This window comes from Armigeres subalbatus, chromosome 2 (genome assembly GCF_024139115.2).
Source record: "Armigeres subalbatus isolate Guangzhou_Male chromosome 2, GZ_Asu_2, whole genome shotgun sequence".
Classification (NCBI taxonomy): Eukaryota; Metazoa; Arthropoda; class Insecta; order Diptera; family Culicidae; genus Armigeres; species Armigeres subalbatus.
In genome coordinates, this window is record NC_085140.1 from 1,828,807 (window position 1) to 1,847,988 (window position 19,182).

Genomic DNA, 19,182 nt, shown 5'->3' on the forward strand with positions numbered 1-19,182 from the left:
AAAGTTGTCGAAACCTAAAGGTGGATCAATCAAATTTTCTTTTTTTCGAATCGCATGCGTAGTACACCGGAGTATATTCTCTATCGGTACAAAGCTAAAAAGCGGCATTTCTAATTCATAGGTGTTCTCATCGTACCATAGAGAGCGAGCTTGCTGTGGCAGTCTTACTTTTACTCTTGCATCAGACGGTTGCTTCCCGGTTTAACTGGGAAGGAACCTCATTGCCTTCTTAGTGAGTCAATAATTTTCCTCGGGCACTAATTGGGTTATCTCATTGAACAAGAAAAGGAGTTCCGTCGACCAGTGCGCCAATTCTAATCTCCTTTCCAAGTTACATATCAGATTTACGACTCGTGAAATCCCTTAACTAATTACGTCAGCCAGACCAACAGACAGCAATATCTGTATATGTGAGTATTTCAAGGTTTTTCTTCGAAGCGGTTGTAAAGTGTGATAAGCAGTGTTGAATTGAGTGTAGAGATGGTTTTGTGAATTAACATGAAAATGTGCCGACAATCTGTATATAGGTCCTATTACTGTAGTCAACAAGCGGTGCATCATTTTCTTGATATAAACGGCCACGTGTTTCGTTGCTTGACATGAGAGAGCTGTCTATCGAATTGTATGCATAGTAAAAGTATTGGCATATACCAACACAAGAAAAAAGTACCGAAAAAGTGATGCATACTATAGCAAACTGCAAATCGCATATTTCGCTTTTGGCTGACAGATTTTCAAATTCTCTTTACATCATCCATTCCACTGGTGTATACTTGTAAAAGGAATTAATTTTCTAGTGCACAAGTTGCATTCGAGTGATTCAAACCCAGACGATATTTGAAACCTGCAGTTTTAATATGATGCCGGTGAGTTGAAGTTTAATTTTGCTGATGCTTTCCCTCGAATACTTTTTAATGTGAATGTGCAATGATGCAATAATCTTTCCAAATTGCTTGGCACCAGATGCTTGGTAGCAACGAATTTTACTACAATTTTTATGAGGGGAAACTCTGAGGACTTTTTCTATTTAAAATTAAAAAAATCTAGCTAGATCTTTCAAATAAGACTTCTAAACGATATTTATAGTTATCTAATTTTAAACAAGTGTCAATGCTCTTAGAAGGTCGTTTACAATTTAGAAGAAAATCTAGGTAGAAGCTGCATGCCAAATAAATCACAAGTGGTTATTTTTTACAATATGAAAAGCATGAAATTAATTTTAAATTCAGTTATTCAGGTTCAGTCAGTTATGTTTCGAAAGATATCTTTGAAACCGAATATCCAAAAGCGATGCAATTCAATAGCGTTTAACTAAGACATTGCAGTTTTTAATTGGAGCAGCTAACAAACGACAGAAAAACCTAGGGTTATGGAATTTGTAACGTACGCATGCAAGCATTGCACAAAGCTAACATGAATTTGATATTTCGGGAAAACGACAAGTTGATGCATTATTGCATCACATGCCAGAAATAATGCTGTCTCATGGTGATAATAAATTACCAGCATGAGACAGCATTATTACTCGATTATTTATATCGAACATTTTTTTTTCCAAATGTACACCTGAACCAAGAACTATTATGAAATATTCATTAATCAACGTTACTTCGCGTCTACTGAGCATATTTATATATGTGTACATCAGAAGCAGTCTTAAGTAGTGGAAATTATTTTCATTATCGTACAAATTGGGCCGAAGAGTCTCCGATTTCTATGATATTTTCCGCATAAGCTGGATTATTTGATACATGAAAAAAAAATATGGCAAATGTTCCATATAAGTCATCATCTTTGAAAATCCTAATTGATGAATATAGCATAACCGAAACTTATTGACGCTTCATTGGCAATTTATGTCAATTTATTTTACTGGGATTACAATTCTTGGCTGATTAGTTTAGAGCGTCTTAGGGGAAATAATAAGACTTTTCAATTCTTTCATTTACTTCCACTATGATTTTTTTTTATGTCAACAGATATGTATTTGATTTCTACTTGAAAACTTCTTCAGTGTTTTGTTATCGAGTGAGACTTAAGTCTTATAAATCTTGACTGATGTTTCTGCGCCAAAGGCCGTTCCCGTTTAATCTGTCTTCAATCTTTCTGTACCAGTTTTGTGAACAGTAATGATTAGGAAACAAGATTGTTCAACAACCGCGCTAATGGGGCATTGTAAGTTTAAGGCAAGACCATTCCTAAGTCAGCTCTTATATATAATTTAAGAGGCTTTCCGAGCTGCACCTCATTTGCGAACAGCCATTCGTAACGCATCCACCTCAATTTTGTTTTTTGTTAAAAGGAGAAATTGAGTTTTAGAAACATCTATTATGTTTCGAAAGATATCTCTGGAAGTGAAGATCCAAGCGCGATTCAATTCAATAGCGTTGAACTAAGGCATTAAAGTTTTCAATTGAAAAAACTAACAAACCACAGAGAAACTTCAGTGAATTTAATATGTAAATGTATCATGGATCTGATATTTCGAGAAAATGATAAGTTGATGCATTATTGCATCACATGCGAGAAATAATGCTGTCTCATGGTGATAATAGATTACCAGAAAGAGACAGACACTTTTCTCCAAATGTACACCTGACAGCACATGAAGAGTGCTCAAAAATTATCAGTAATTTAATTGATCAACCCAGAATTCCAATTCAGCTAATTTGGACAAAAGTTGCACAAGTTTTAGTGTTTTAGAGCTAGTTTAAAAATTGTAACAAGAGATATGAAGACCGAAAATAATCGCAACAAACTGTAAACGAAAGCTTTTGGTGTGCTCTTCAAGTCTTGTGAGCATTGCGATTTAGGGTAACCGTACCCTTAGTGGAGGTAGCACCAATAATGGAGGTAGTGGGGTTTTAATGAGATTTATCATATTTATAGACTTTACAATGGTTTCAGTTTATGCGACGTGCTTTAAATATCCTGTCAAATATAACTTATCCTAAGATTACGCTTGAAAACTATTGAAAACAATTATTTTCCTTAATAAAATTGACTCCCTTGTACTTATAGTGGTGCAACTGTACCAATAGTGGTGAGTATCATAATAAATCAATGGATAGCACCACTGAAAACCAAAATAATGTTTACCGCCATTAAAGGAATAGTGTACCCATAAGTGATGCAAGCAATATTTGGTAGTTGTTGATGTTAAATGACATCAATCTCATTTTTATTAACAAATTTATTAGTTTATCTATTGGCGAAGATATTAAAGCTGTAAACTTCCCATAATTGTCAATTTATTTTCTTTTGTGGATCTACTAATACCTACACTATTGGTACCGTTACCCTATTTAGTTTTGGTTTTGACCATGTTTAAGTGATTTTCATGCTTATAAGTGCTTAAAATACTGTTTCACTCAGAAGTCCTTGTTCTACAAAATTATAGAATTTATTATGAATCTTCGTAAGTTGATTATATTATATTCCTTCTTCTTCTCTGGACATTTTAGTAATATAATTGCTAAAGTACGATTTACAGTTTTTTTTAATCTGAAACTGTACATTTTTTACAAATTGGTTGACCCGGCCGACGTTGTCCTGCATAGTAGGCGAAAAAGCGCGTTGTAAACTTGAGAAGAAGAATCAAATTTGAGAAGCGTTTGTAGTAATAATCTGACATCATCGCAAACTAATGCTATGTTTCTAACGATCCAACCGCATTTTTTACACTCCAATACGAACAAGGCAATATTTATAAATTCGATGATTTCTTCACAGTTTAATCCTGCCGAAAAATGAAATGTTGCAACAATTTTCTTGGAAATGGTAATAAAATATATGTATTAAATAATCGCACCAATGGAATTGAATTTTTAGCTTGTTCAATAGTTGGCGCTTGGCCCCTATGTTATCGTGTATCGTCATCATAGTGTACACGTGGGTGTTTTACGTTCACGCCATTATTTCGTCACTAACCATAAGGCGGGTTGCTCCAAAAATGATGTCATTGTTGCTAATCACCGACAGTGCAAAACAATTTTGTTCGTTGATAACATTTACTTGACCGCTCCATGTCGTTGAAAGCAGTGATAGAACGATATTTGTTCAACACCTACCTATAACAGACTACAAACAACCAAGCGCGTCCCCAGTCTTGTACAGTAAGCGTCACAGTTAGCAGCACCGTCGCAAATTCATTTGTGTTTCCAGCAATTATTGTAGCTCATCCAGAAACGAAGTGCAATTATTAGTGTCATATTACAACAGACGAAGCATTCCACGCCTGTTTGTAGTTACAGTGTATGGATAATCATTTGTGCAAATAATTTACGTTGTGTAAGAAATTTAATTCTGACTAGATGGTAAACTTGACAAATCGAATGCGGTATAATTCCCACGAGTAACCGCGAGCTAGAGTGCGATAAAAATGTCTAACTGCTCAACTTTTATTCTTACGTGGCAACTGCTAAGATGGAATTACATCCGAAATGTGAACCTCATATAGACATTCCTGTTGTGCGTGGTTCGCAAAATGTATAGTAAGCATGATTGAGTAAGCTACCGCACCGAATATTGCGACCTTACGTTGTTCCACATCCGTGATTGAGTCTGCACGTGTCGTAGGAAGCTTATTTTCATTTAGTAATTTAAAGTTAAAACAAACAATTTCCATTATCAATTTCAAACCTGTACTTCGGAACAGCTTTGATAATAAAGTAGAATAAAAAACTGATAAGATGCTCATGATTATTCTACTAGGATGTTTTGCTTTTAGTTCTCTCACTAACAGATGGACTCTTGAAAAACAATTAGACCGATATATATATATATATATATATATATATATATATATATATATATATATATATATATATATATATATATATATATATATATATATATATATATATATATATAGGGGAACTGTTCCGTTTTCAATCTCACTGTACATATATTCATCTCATCGCGAAACAAAGAAATACGGCACCAATTTTGTTCCTTCTTTTTGCTCACATGCATGCTCACTGCTGAAAAAAATCACAAAAATAATAAACAAATCAAATACCTTTTCGTTGCTTTGTTTTTCATAGGATATCGGAGCTATGAGATGAAGTCCAGGAGCAGTAATCCTATTTTTTTTGCTTTTTTTGTACAACGAAAAGGCTATATGTTCCTCAAGAATTGAATATCAATAGCAGGGCCGGAGACCCTTAGTGTTATACATCAATCGACTCAACGCGGCGAACTGATGTGAAGTCGTGTATGTGTGTGTGAATGTGTGACTGTATCTATGCATGTACGTGCACAAAAAAACTCACACATCTTTTAGAAACTTATCCTTAACCGATTTACTCGCAACAAATTGCATTCGATGCATGTTTCATTGGTTAAAAATGATGACTACTTTTCATACAATATGCCAAATGACTTTTTTTCATAAAATCTGAGAAAGGCACTGTTACCGGTAGATTAATCCTGGTTTTTCTGTCCCTTGTTTTGTGGTGTGTTTTTTAGTCAAACGTGTCAATTTAAGAGGATAATAATAGAGTACTTAGAAGATTCAAAAATATCAAAACCGTTCAAAGGCGTTCTGTTTCGTTATATTTTTTTTATAAATATTTAAAAAAAACCACACTGATATGAGGTTAACTATCCTTGGGCTGAAAGTGTCAATTAAATTTTAAAAAAAAATGACTTTAAAAGCATAAGTAAATAATATTAAGAAACATATTTTTAATGGCCACACATATTACATATTTTGTATGAAATTAAATACTTTTTGTACTACTTATCCCTTAATAGATAAGCGATCCTTTATAAACATGATTAATTTCTTAATTTTTTTTCTAAATTACATACTTCAATATATTTCAACGGTAAAAATCTTCTATTTTTTTTATAATTTAATTGAGACCGTGAAATCCTAAAATCATACTACTTTCTTTGAAAAATAGATTTAAAACAACTTATTGGTTTCTTCAAAGCCGTAACATTTTAATTACCCAATAAAACAGCATACATGAAATAATATATTCCCGTGTTTGATCTTAGGTAAGATTACCCTAAATGTTGTGATAAGCATGTCAGTAGTCGCATCTTGTTTTATGGCGAGACAGACTAATTTTTCGACACTCCAAATGAAATCTTGATTGACAGGTTCAATTTCTTGAGACGACTGAGTCTTAAAATAGAAAAAGCCGCGCCTTATTTTGGACTACTTTCGACAAACAAGGTGCGTTAGAATCTACAAAACAAAAATGTTGAAAAACACGTGATACGTTTCTCTTTATATTTACATGTTATAAATACAAACCCCTTCTCGGCATTCATTATCGTTTCAGATTTGTGTATTGTACATACAGTAATATCCCGATTTTATCACCCCCCCTGGTGAATTTTGGGGTGATAAAACAGGGTATGTGACAAAATTGGAAAAAAATATTTTTTTTTTAATTCATTCCATAAATATGAATCATTTTATGCCTTGGAAAGGCCAAATGCGTGAACGGTACCCGTTATTTCTTGTCGAAATTGCTTACAGAATATTTCCCAGGTACTCAGAAGTCGTTCGTAATAAACTACAGGCGGTGAAACTTATTTCATGAAAATCAATGTTGTTTTTGGTATTATTTACGAAAATAAAAAGAATGACAAATTTTTTTGGGGTGACAAAATCGGGTCGAAAAAGTGACAAAATCGAGACGTGATAAAATCGGGTCGAAAACGTGATAAAATCGGGGGTAGACAAAATCGGGGAGTGACAAAATCGGGTCAACACTGTATTACAACAATAGAGATATGACGCATTATTACTGTCTTGTTTTTTTCCACAAACCTAAGTGTACCGAAAGATATTTTCAATAAAAAGGCTTGGGCTGGTCTACCAATAGCTTGAGCCGGATTGGGAAAATGTTTTGCTTTGCTAAAATCGAAAATCAGAAGCAACGATTTGGAGACAAATATTCTAATAATGCAATTGCTGGTACATATCAATTAGTGTAGGAGATAAGACGACTTTGGCCGGTTTTGTTCTAGCGTTGTCTGGGTGTTTTTCAAACATTCCACATTCAGCAACAATATTTAGAAAAAAAAAAACGAGTTTTGATGAGATACACAATCGCCGTTATTCAAAACGGATCCACTAGGCTCTAGGTACTCTTCGTTGAATGCAACTTACTACGGCATAATCGGTTGAGAATTGCTTGCTTTGTCTTGGATTGTGTGCGAACAAATACACAGACACACAGCTATTTGCTCATTTTGTCAAACTATGTCGATTGTTTCAAAAAGTTCATTTTTATGATGAAGTGATAGTAAAAATCGTCCGTGCGTGCGTGCGTGCCCATTCTAACCCCCACTGGCTGGCAGTGATGTTATGGAAGAAAGCTGTCTGTATCACAGTCAGATTTAATCCGGGAGTTAGAAGGTGTTGGCTCTACTGCAGATCCAGTGACCCATTTCAGACTGCCTAGTATTTCATGACCAGTCCCAGGCCACTTTTACTTACATTAAGCCCGCCTGTTTAGGCTACCATTATCAATTGGACAAAGGATCCATAAACAAACTTCCGGATTATACGATCCAGCGCGTATCTAGTGTTATAAATAGGAATCATAATGAAAACATATTTGGAACAATCTCACCAAATTAATCCATTCCCTGATGACGGAAGCGAGAAATCCTAGTAATCACGGAGACAAATTCGTTCGAGCTTTGGTGATCGGCAATCAACCACTTGCACTATTCTATGCTGTCGACATCGGCAATCGGTCGTATCGGCGACAAGAATTCCTTGAACGGCGATTCCAGAGTTTCCAATTGAACCGCAAATACTAGTTCTCACTGCACTTAGAGCACTGACGTCAACAGAAAATGATCCGAAAAAAACTTGATAGCAAAATCCAAACACGTCTATTCGCGTCAAGACTTTCTGCGATCCTTCATGAGCTGAGTAGAAGACCCTGAATTACTGAATGGTGTGTTTTCAATTTTTTTTGTTCTTTTAAATTTATAATTAGGGGAAGAAGCGCAATATGCCCTAGCTAACCATAGACTTGATGTGCTTTACTACACGCAGGAAAAAACACTTAGGATTTTCATAAGTTACAACTTAAGAATGAGTATTTTTTAGGTTTCATTGAAGGTTTCATTGAAGGTAAGATTACCCTAAATGTTGTGATAAGCATGTCAGTAGTCGCATCTTGTTTTATGGCGAGACAGACTAATTTTTCGACACTCCAAATGAAATCTTGATTGACAGGTTCAATTTCTTGAGACGACTGAGTCTTAAAATAGAAAAAGCCGCGCCTTATTTTGGACTACATTCGACAAATAAGGTGCGTTAGAATCTACAAAACAAAAATGTTGAAAAACACGTGATACGTTTCTCTTTATATTTACATGTTATAAATACAAACCCCTTCTCGGCATTCATTATCGTTTCAGATTTGTGTATTGTACATACAGTAATATCCCGATTTTATCACCCCCCCCTGGTGAAGACTTATGCTGTCCATAAAAATTGTTTTCCAACTCCATAACTGTGACTTATGATTGGCATTAGAGTTGATATTGTGGAAAAATATTCAGTTTACCATGCCGGATGAGTGAATAGTATTTTTTGCTGATTTATATATAGTTTCAACTTTGGTCGATTAAGACGTTTTGAATGCTTTTATTATACTTTTTGGTTGTGTTTGTCATTGTATTACTCCAAACACATTTCAGAAAATTGATTTTATTTTCGTTTTTAATGATTTGGATTTATTTTTTTCAGGCTGATGATTCATGGGATAAAAATTGTAAAAAAAGTATTAATTTATTATGATAATATATCTTGAAGATTCTATTTTCGCCACTGGAGTCATTTCAAATCCTCTAATTGTTTAACAAATATGTTAAGAACATTATTTTGAGCTTTTTAGTGGAATGTCTTCACTTGTCATAAGACGAGTTTGTACAATCCCATTTAATTCCACCACTTAATTGTACCTTGACAGATACGTATTTCGACCTCAACAGTAAGGTCGTCCTCAGTGTCTCGTACTTGTTTTATGACAAGTTAACAAATATGTTTATTAATATGCTTATGTTAATAATTTCGTATGACTATTTTTTGAAGGTGGGATTTCGTAAAATATTGAAACTATAACATTTTGTTATAGTAATCAAAATATCTTCTAAACTTTCATGGCATACATTTTTAAATAAAATTTTCAATACAAATACTTTCAATTTTTATCTTATTTTTATTATTGAATTCATAAATAACACTATGAATAATTATTAACCGCTCTTGTGATATCAATAGTTCTTACTCATAATATTCATAAGTCTGGTTATGATAGTTGTAAGTAGCTAAAAATGCATTTCTCCTTCTGAATCATAAATTACACTTATGGTTTTCACATATAGACGAATTTCGCGCCAACTCGACCAGCGGTTGGCAGCACCATCTCAGAATCGAATGAAACTTGGTGGGCATAAAGATATGGTATTTCTAAACCACTCTGCATACTTAGTTTTTCAAAAATTGTCAAGAGTAACATTTGATAAGGGCCTATTTTTTTCATTATTTTAAAAAAAATTGTCGTATCTCTAAAATGACAAGACTTACAAAAAAGTGTTTCGTGAAATTCCCAGAAGTTTTTTGGAAAAATATCCAAAAAATAAAAAACCGATTTCTACACTGAAAAAAATTTGTTTAAAAAATTAAAATCGATATTACAAAAAAAACTGATCTCAGAAAACGATGAAATGTTTTCTGTAGATAGGTATTTCAATAATCTAACTTTTCTGGGAATAATGTTCCTGTGTCATATTTAAGGAAAAACAGTTTTTCTAACACAAACTTTTTTCATGTCCATATTGAGTGAAAATTTATCAGCGTGCTTTATGCCTACAGCGCAAAATATAGGTTCAGCAGCCTATCATCAATTAACGACACATTTTGGAAGTATAAAAATGTGTTTAGGAAGCAATTTAGCATAATAAATAATGAACTGTCTTATGATAGCATTTTTTTAATTATATGTTGTTGTAGGGAACAGGAAAACATCAAATAAAGAACGAACTTTGCAATCATAAGAAAATTTGATATTCATTTATTATTCGGAACTTCAGCGTATCAATAATAACTGATTTCGATATTTTCTTTTTTGCAAATATGTTGCTATTGGTTTGTTATTATGTTGGCCAAATGAGTTATTTGCTCCAATGTTTTTTGTCATTATTTTTGCTATTGTAGCAACTATATCAAACAAACCAATATCAGATTTAGCTATTCAATTATTTCTATATTAATGGTTAAAATTGTTATTATTTTGCTGTTTCGCTGAAAATATCCTAGACCGGACCGAGAATAAAACTCGTAATCTCCGGATGGGTAATCCTACGCCTTTACTCGCAAGGCTAACCGGAGACCCCTGTGAGGAGTACAACTTAGTGGAATTAAATGGAATAGTACTAAAATCGTCTTATAACAGGAGAAGACATTCCACTACGGGTCGCTGGTTCGTCTCCGAGCAAGGATCGATTTCTTCACCTCCGCTTAAGCCTTAAATCATGTTTAAGCGTATGGATAAGCACCCCTTAAGAGTTAAGCGGAGGTGAAGAAATTGACTTTAAAAAGTCTAATAATTTTCTAATATTTTCTATATCAAACTGAATTTATATACTCATACTTGTATACTCATACTTCAAAAGTCATTGAATTAATTCATAAAATAAAACCAATAAAACCTGCACTGCCGTTCAACGCATAATTATCCCATGTTACCTTTGATGAAAAATCTCTAACTCGAAAAAATTTGCCCAACTGAAAAAAATGAAAATGTTGTTTGAGATAATAGACAGGAAACCGTTCAAATAAGTAGTGATTCGTTTTATGTCCTAGAAAAGTGTTGCCTACGCTCATAACATCCTAGAAAAAATATTTGATAAATTTCAAGATCGAATCGATTCTGAAATCAGTGGGACAAATTGACTCGATTTTGGATTTCAAACGTAATCAAACGTAACATGGGACAATTATGCGAAAAACGGCAGTTTACGCATACAAAGTGAAATTATTAGCACTTCCGAAAGAAGGGCCAAAAAGCCATGTTGAGATGAAAAAAAAATGGAAATTAATAAATAACTAAGAAGTCAGGACTTGAGACTTTCAAAGATATTCCACTAAACAAAATATAAACAAATTTCATCACACAAAGTCTGTTTCTCTTAATTGAATGTGGAAACGGTCAATAACGTAAAATTCTTTTTTTCTTCTCTACCGACAGAAACTCTACCGTTAAGGCCGATAGAAGCAATACGCCGAATCAATTAAAAATGGTTAACGTAAGTAAATTGGACGGCGGAGTCTTAATCGATTGCATAATGATTGATTACTATTGTTGCAGGAATATACCGGGCCGCCGGCTCAAGAGCTGGAAACATTTTTACCCAAAGACGCGAAAAACGGAACATCAAAGTAAGTATACTCAAATTATCCTATCACGGAATATTCTCGTCATGAAATCGTAATCTGCATTGACAATTCAACTGTATGAAGACAATCGTAATACCTACAATACGAAACATAGGATTTGACTAAAAAAAATCAGAAAAGTCTAGTTCAGTGAATTTTACAATTTTACATTCTGATAAAGGTTCCATACTGCGGATAAAAAAAAAATGCAAACATTGCATGTAGCTACCAGTTCTCCAGCTATATTTAACTGCAGGCTCCAAAAAGTGCAATGTGTGCATCATAAGAACTGATATTTAGCCCATACATAAGAGGCACTGAACTTCACACAACAGAGATGCTGTTTTCCAAGAAATTAAAAAAGACGAACGACCAGTGCAAAGCAATGCACGCAAAATCATTTTCGTTCCATTTTTCGTTGAACGGTTTCCCGCCGAGCTGCGCTGCAAATGTTTTCCTTGCAATACATGAAAAATGGTGAACCGCATGAATTGAAACCTGATTTACGAACAACGAAAAATCAACGATAAATTGGTATTTCACAGAGACAGAAAATTTAGTGGCCTGCATACCACAAGAAGGGAAGAAATTTTTAAATTCGATGTGTGGAACAAATTAAAATATGACAGTAAGGCAGACTTGGCATTAATAGCATGAATGTCCAAAGAAGCGATCCCTTGGCATAGGACGTGCAGGCTTTAATTTATCCACCAATTCGAGTGTACTTATTATTGGTAATTATCCCTTCCATTTTAACTGTTTCTTAGTTTCTCTTTTATGATTGCCGTGTAAGTTCAATCGAACTGAAAATGATGTAAGGATATGCAGAGATGCTGATGCAACTGCCAAGACTTTTTCTAACTCATAATCACAGGCCAATAGGATTAGAATGAAAATGGATCAAGCGACACAAAATCGTTATATTGGATTGAATAGACCAACTTAACACGTGTTATGCTGTATCGCTGATATGCGAAAAGAATGAGAAAACGAGAAACATTGCCTTCTTTAATATTGCAGTTTGGTTTTCCGCACGGGGTAAGATATGCATGCAAAGAAAAGCAGCATGATTTAGTCTGTTATCAACGCTCGCAGCGATCGGTTGGACTTACTTCAGTAGAAACCATTCAATAGTCTGTTCGGTGATCATCTAAAGGACTACAATGGCTAGTGATTTCCAATTCAATAATAATAATTCAGAGAAATGTGACCCAAGGTAATTAGGAATATCCTGGAACATCTGTTGAAAAATTAAAACTGTTTGATAAAAAAAGTGAACTGCAGTGATGTTGCCGTTTCAACTTCAAAGTATGCCTAGTATTTAAAGTTTAAAATTTATCAATTAGAAAAAAATGACATTAGATTCTAAGTTGAAAGTAATTAGAAGCGAGAAAATTCACTGGGTATAAGTATCAAAAGTATAAATATCGTGATATGGAAATGGTAATATCATCTTCCAAACTTAGACGTACATGTTCATGATAGAATTAGAAGCGAAAGTATAGAATTGATAGTTCCTTTAAGATACGGCAGGCATGAAGAATGCATGGAGATTTCTTCATGCCTGTCGTATCCTAACGGAACTATCAATTCTATACTTTCGTCTCTAATTCTATCATGAACATGTACGTCTAAGTTTGGAAGATGATATTAGCATTTCCATATAATTGTAAATCGTTTAACTTCACGTAGAAGTAACACACTCAAACCATTAATTAATAAGTATCGTGTTTTTTTTTTCTTAAAATGAGTTTCCACGATCAAACTTATGAGAACATATCCTAATCAGGCTTATTTTCCATAATAAGATAAGACCCCCAACAACTTGCGATCAGTTAGGTAGAAAGTTGTCGCTTGTCTACAATATGAGTTAGTACTATACATTTCCACCATTTGATTGTAACTTTATAAAAACATATTCACAAACAAGACAGTTAAAGCCATATTAAGTGTATGGTAATTGACTCGACTTCCAACAATAATATTCCAATTCTTGTAGATTCTGAATGAAACGACTGTGTTGCACCTATTAACCTATACCCAGATTGAAGTAGTTTTTATCTTTATTTCAAGTAAATGTAATTGCCAAGAGCAAATCAGTTAAAGATAAGTGAGGACTGTAATTCGGTAAGTGGCAGTGTTGATGAAAACTCAAAATCTCAAAATAATAGACGATTTAAAGCAAGGACAAGTTAAAACCCGTCGGACCAAAAACATCGCTCAGAATTCAAATCATCCGTTTGAGTCATGGTGTATTTAATATGTTCTCCATTGTTCGACGTGAATCGACATAGCTAGCTTAAAATAATACATACTATGAATGTGTAAAAAAATATAAATTACGCCCCAATAGATTTTCAACGCCTTTTTGAGAATTATATTGTTTTTTATACTCTCTGTCCCACGGAGTAAATGACTTTGAAACATAATTTAAAAGATTTACAAATGAACGGAACCCTAGATTTAGATCAGATCTTATTCGATGTCTCATAATCATATCTACTCGAAACATTAACCTAGCACATCAATGGAGAATTTTATTTAACCCTTTGAGAACGATACTAAGCAAACGTAAAAACTATACGTTCGCTCCAAAAACAAACTTTCGATAGGAGGCCCGGAGACCCATAGAGTCATATACCAATCGATTTAGCTCTACGAACTGAGATAATGTCTGTATGTGTGTATGTATGTGCGCAAAAAATACCCTTATCCTTAACCGATTTGCTCGCAACAAGTTGCATTCGACGGGGAATCATAACCTATTGGTTTCTATTGAAAATTGAGCTTGAGCTTGAGCTTGATTGACTGCTCGTAGTTGCTACTCCATTATGACCAGATCAGCTGTTCTTGCACAGGGAACCAACAGATGTTTGCTTGGGACTAGCTCACATCTTCAATGTACTAGTACTGGTGATCTCATTTGTTAGGTCATACCGGCGCCTGCCACGTCAGAATGCAAGTCAATGTAGGGAAGGGGGAGGAAATGATGATGCAATCACTCGCCCACTGCAAGCCGAATATACCTCTGCACTTGCCACGAGTTCATGCGGAATTTGTTGGAATTTTTTTTGGGGTAGGTTCGAGAGGCAGAGGTCCGTCTTTGTTAACGAGCTGCCAATGTGATAGATAGGAGAAAGCAACTGATGGAATTTCTAATTAGATATAGGAAACGAGCTCTATAGTTCATTTCCAATTCTAGCAGATTACTGTTAGAAACGAGTTGAAGGTATAGGAATAGTAATGAAAACGGTATGGAAGTCCATTTCCAGTTCTAGCGATTGCTAGAACATGAGAAATATAGAGAAAGATACAAAGTAGGAGAATGGAACGGACCTGGGATTGAACCCACGACCTCCTGCGTATGAGGCAGAAGCAGTAGCCATATGACTACCAAGCCCGCTAACTATTGGTTTCTATTGAAAATTGGCCAAAAATTATGGCAAAAATACTATTTCTTATATGCACGAAAAGGCACCAACACCGCTAGGTGGATTAAACAGAATTTGTTTTTGCGTAGATTTAACGTAAAAATTTGGGTTTTTTCACTGGAAATAGCATTGAAATTTTTTGGAAGTACTAGGCCGTCCAAACTGTTCAGGAGTACATGTCCTCGAATGTATCAGAAAATATGTCTAGGCACAAAATATCCTAAGCTGAGATCCAAAATTATCCATGTAATAATAATCGAGTTTTGAATAAACGTAATCTGGAGACCCTGAATCCAAAACGTCATTGAGTTCAAACACACATGTGGAAGCGTTGGTTTGGAAAATGGATTGTGAGTGCTTCGACTATGCGTCCAATTTGGGAATCTCGGGCTCATTCAGTAGTCGCTAAGTTGCGAAGGCCGATGGAGGTCCTTCGTAGCTTAGTTGATTAAAAGCACCAATACCAATACCAATGAGGCATCCATCACAAACAATTCAATATCTGTCAAAAGTAATCTTGCTCTGCTAGCAGGGTTATTTGATAATTTAGGAACTGCATATGTAACATTTTTGGCCAAAATAAGATTTTTATATATTCTGAAACCTCTTCCAAAAATACGTATTCTGGCAAAAAATACGAAAAACAAAAATTTCGTTCAGGAATGCATGAAATTTTTTTCGTTTGTTTGAGAAACAACATATGTCCACGCACTTTGAAGAGCAATTATGGAGTATTGCTTACAGTTTTTGCACTGGAAGTACCCCAGGGTGTTGAGTTTTGCCAAAAACTATTGATCTGTATCGAAGAAATCGAAAGGTTCGTTGCCAATTTGTTCAAAAACAGTTTTTTGTTGTTTTCTCGAAATTGTGTAAAATGGACTTATGCAGTTTCTCAAACAAATGATTCAAATGTTTTATGATATGATGACCAAACACATCAAATGAGTAGGGGAGGATGGTCCAAAATGCCCCCTCAAGCTTTTTCGATGTTTTAACCAATATTGAACGATATACCAAATTTTTTCAACGTTCAGACACTAAATTCACAAGACTAGATACATATCACAATAGTTTCCACTTAAGTTACCTAGATTTTGGGAAAGCATTTAAAATGTATTTGAAAAAAATTAGCAAAACGTTTGGACGATTAGAAACTCTCAGCCCATGTTTGATAACAAATAACGTGGTGTTTCTAAGTAGGGAGAATACATTCCAAATGATCTGAGGACTTGATTTTCGTACATTACTAGAAATCTACAGATACTATGCACTAGTAACAAGTAATTCGGTTAATGAGTTTGAGCAATAAACGTTGTGGACGGGATAGGGAGAACTACCTACATACAAATCCTTTCTACTAGACCTAACAAATTTAAATTAAACACCTATGTGCTGTCAAGCAGTTTGATAAGCCATGTGTAGCGTTTGTTGAGACAAATTCAAATATCTTTAGCAGGTCTTTATATACAATTTGAACTTTTGCTTTGAACAGCATCACAAATTTTTTGTTTGCAGTTCCGTATGAAATTTTCATTTTTTTTTTCCAATGATATGACTCATGATCGAGCCAATGCATCTTAAATCATAACTGGTACAATTACCGTTCCTAAATGAGAAACATTATGTATTTTCAGATACAAGATCACTCCGGCCAAAACTGATGTTGAAACTGCCTTGGTAGCCTTTGATCCGTTCAAAGAAAGAAAATGTGAACATCCAACAACGTAAGTATAACCACATAAGAAATCCACAATACTGCACAATGGACAATTATTAATCACATTTCAAGGATACATTCAAAAATCGTACAATGCTTAAAATGTACTTGCTTGTTTGTAGAAAATGTTTAACATGTCCGACAACACATGAACAAACAATCTCATATTTACACATCATGATGAATGCCAGTATCGCGTTGATGTAATTCGTAACCTAATTCTTATTTGTTTCTTTAGTGATGGTGAAACATTAACGCATTTGCTGAAGGCGTCATTGGGAACTGGAATTTTGGCTATGCCAATAGCATTCAGTTATGCTGGTCTTGTAGGAGGTATTCTCGCTACCATTCTAACAGCAATAGTTTGCACACATTGTGCTTACGTACTGGTAATTCTGAATTACTAACAATATAAGGAAAAACAACCGAAGATAAATAGTATACTTCTTATAGGTCAAATGCGCACACACAATGTACCACAGAACGAGAAAAACAGCGATGTCTTTTGCGGAAGTAGCAGAGGTTGCACTGGAAAATGGACCACAATGGGGTCGCAAACTCGGACCGTTCATTCGTTCTTGTATCACATATGGCCTTTTCATCACCTACTTCGGAACATGTTCTGTGTATACCGTCATTATTGCTACAAACTTTGAACAAGTCATCGAACATTACACAGGAACTGATATGAACTTGCGCGTCATGATTGCATTTTTACTTGTTCCGTTGATTCTACTCTCATGGATTCCTAACTTAAAATACCTAGCACCGGTATCGATGATTGCCAATGTGTTCATGTGTGCAGGTTTGGGAATTACGTTCTACTATTTGGTTACGGATATGCCAGCTTTATCCGAACGACCAATGTATATATCGGTATTAAGTTGGCCTTCTTTCTTCGCAATTGTTATTTTTGCTATGGAGGCTATTGGAGTTGTGATGCCTTTAGAAAATCAAATGAAAACCCCACAAAACTTCATCGGACTGTGTGGAGTATTGAATCAAGGAATGGGTGGTGTTACTTTGATCTACATTCTCTTGGGATTCCTGGGATACGTACGTTACGGAGATGCTGCTCAAGGAAGTATAACCCTTAACCTTCCGGTCGAAGAAATGTAAGTAAAAATTTAAAGCAGTGAAAGTAAATATATATAATACTAATACACTGATTCTCGTTACATCATCAATAGCCCTGCTCAAGCCGTAAAAATCCTCATTGCACTTGCTGTATATTGCACATTTGGACTGCAGTTCTACGTGTGCCTGGATATTGCATGGGTCGGTATCAAAGATAAATTCCAGAAAAGACCTTTGTTGGTCAACTATACAATGAGGTATGTATCCGTCAATACGAATGAAAATTTAACCCCATTATTAATCTCAAAATATTTCAGGACTATCCTTGTAACAGCATCTGTACTGCTTGCCGTTGCTGTACCAACAATTGGACCATTTATTGGACTGATTGGAGCTTTCTGTTTCTCAATTCTTGGTCTGCTCATACCGATTTTGATCGAAATCGTAACATACTGGGATCAAGGATTCGGCAAATTCAACTGGATTATTTGGAAGAATGTAGTCGTATGCTTTTTTGGCGTCATTGCCTTGGTGTTTGGGTCGAAAAGCTCAATCGAAGACATCCTCAAACTATACTTTTAATACAATCGTTAAATTTCTTTCAACAATATGAGGCACAAAAAACGTCCAAAAACGATTGTACTATTGCTTATCTGTACTTATGTATGCAAGACTTTATTGATAGAATAAGCGATAGGACAAACACACCTCAAATCTATCTCTTGATTAGTACGAACATTAGCAGAGTTTTATACCGAAGATCTTTGGAAACCTGTTGTGCATTATGCAATTGTGATACATTTCGAGGAAAGTGCCTGTTTTAATTCATAGTGCAAGTTTTTTAAAAACTGCCCAAAATGAAAAAGGTACCTCTTAATCATAGAAAAATCACTAAATTTCAAACTTTCTTGAAATTCAAACCACAAATCAACATTGACATTTGTCGGCAGCACTAAATGGCAATTAAAAAAAAACAGATATATTGAACACAAGTTATGGCTAAATTGGAAATATTCTTTTTATAAAAGAAATGATCAAGTTTCTATAAAACGCCAGTCTTCAGCAATCTACTACCTAACTACATACTCATTGTATGTAACATAATGATATACCTAAAGCAAATTGGAATTGTATTATTTACTCTCCTAAAGTAGCACTGTAATCATCTAGAATCTTTATTTAATTTTGCAAATCGTTTGTTTACAAAAAAGACCCGCTGAAATTCAGTAAACAATTTGAAAATAAAAACTCATACCATTAGTACTTAGAATTATCCGATTTTCCCTTTCTAACATTAAGTCGGAAAATATATATAAGTCAAACGTATTTTAATACATTTCTTTAGTAATATTTTATCCACGTCTTTTATCTTCTATCCGAAACATATTATGTTTCAATCAATAAGGTAAGTGTATTATTTCCGTGTGAAGTTAAGGAAATTAATAGTTAATTCAGATTATACCATTTATGATAATAAATATCATGATAAAGAATAACTTGATGCCAATTCCCATACATTCACGATTATTATTATG

General features: G+C 34.4%; 2 protein-coding genes across 6 annotated transcripts in view; one reads left to right on the plus strand and one right to left on the minus strand.

The window, feature by feature from the left end:
• Positions 1-19,182, minus strand: part of LOC134217426 (uncharacterized) — a 99,538-nt gene that overhangs the window by 9,934 nt on the left and 70,422 nt on the right. The window lies entirely within an intron of this gene.
• On the plus strand, positions 138-19,002 carry LOC134217416 (proton-coupled amino acid transporter-like protein pathetic). Of its 5 annotated transcripts, none has more exons than XM_062696160.1 (8): positions 138-410; positions 11,235-11,292; positions 11,355-11,425; positions 16,488-16,577; positions 16,809-16,959; positions 17,024-17,685; positions 17,761-17,904; positions 17,965-19,002. In XM_062696160.1, the coding sequence occupies exons 2-8, from the start codon at positions 11,284-11,286 to the stop codon at positions 18,227-18,229; spliced, it is 1,392 nt and encodes a 463-aa protein (XP_062552144.1). In that variant the 5' UTR covers positions 138-410; positions 11,235-11,283; the 3' UTR covers positions 18,230-19,002. The 5 variants fall into 5 exon arrangements, with proteins under 5 accessions (XP_062552144.1, XP_062552146.1, XP_062552147.1 ...); XM_062696162.1 differs by lacking the exon at positions 138-410 and adding an exon at positions 771-866; XM_062696163.1 differs by lacking the exon at positions 138-410 and adding an exon at positions 4,134-4,254.

Bases quoted from the DNA above. Each gene is read 5' to 3' on its own strand.
- LOC134217416 (XM_062696160.1), top strand. The intron at 11,426-16,487 runs GTAAGTATACTC...ATGTATTTTCAG, and splicing joins GCGAAAAACGGAACATCAAA to ATACAAGATCACTCCGGCCA. The intron at 16,960-17,023 runs GTAATTCTGAAT...TACTTCTTATAG, and splicing joins CACATTGTGCTTACGTACTG to GTCAAATGCGCACACACAAT.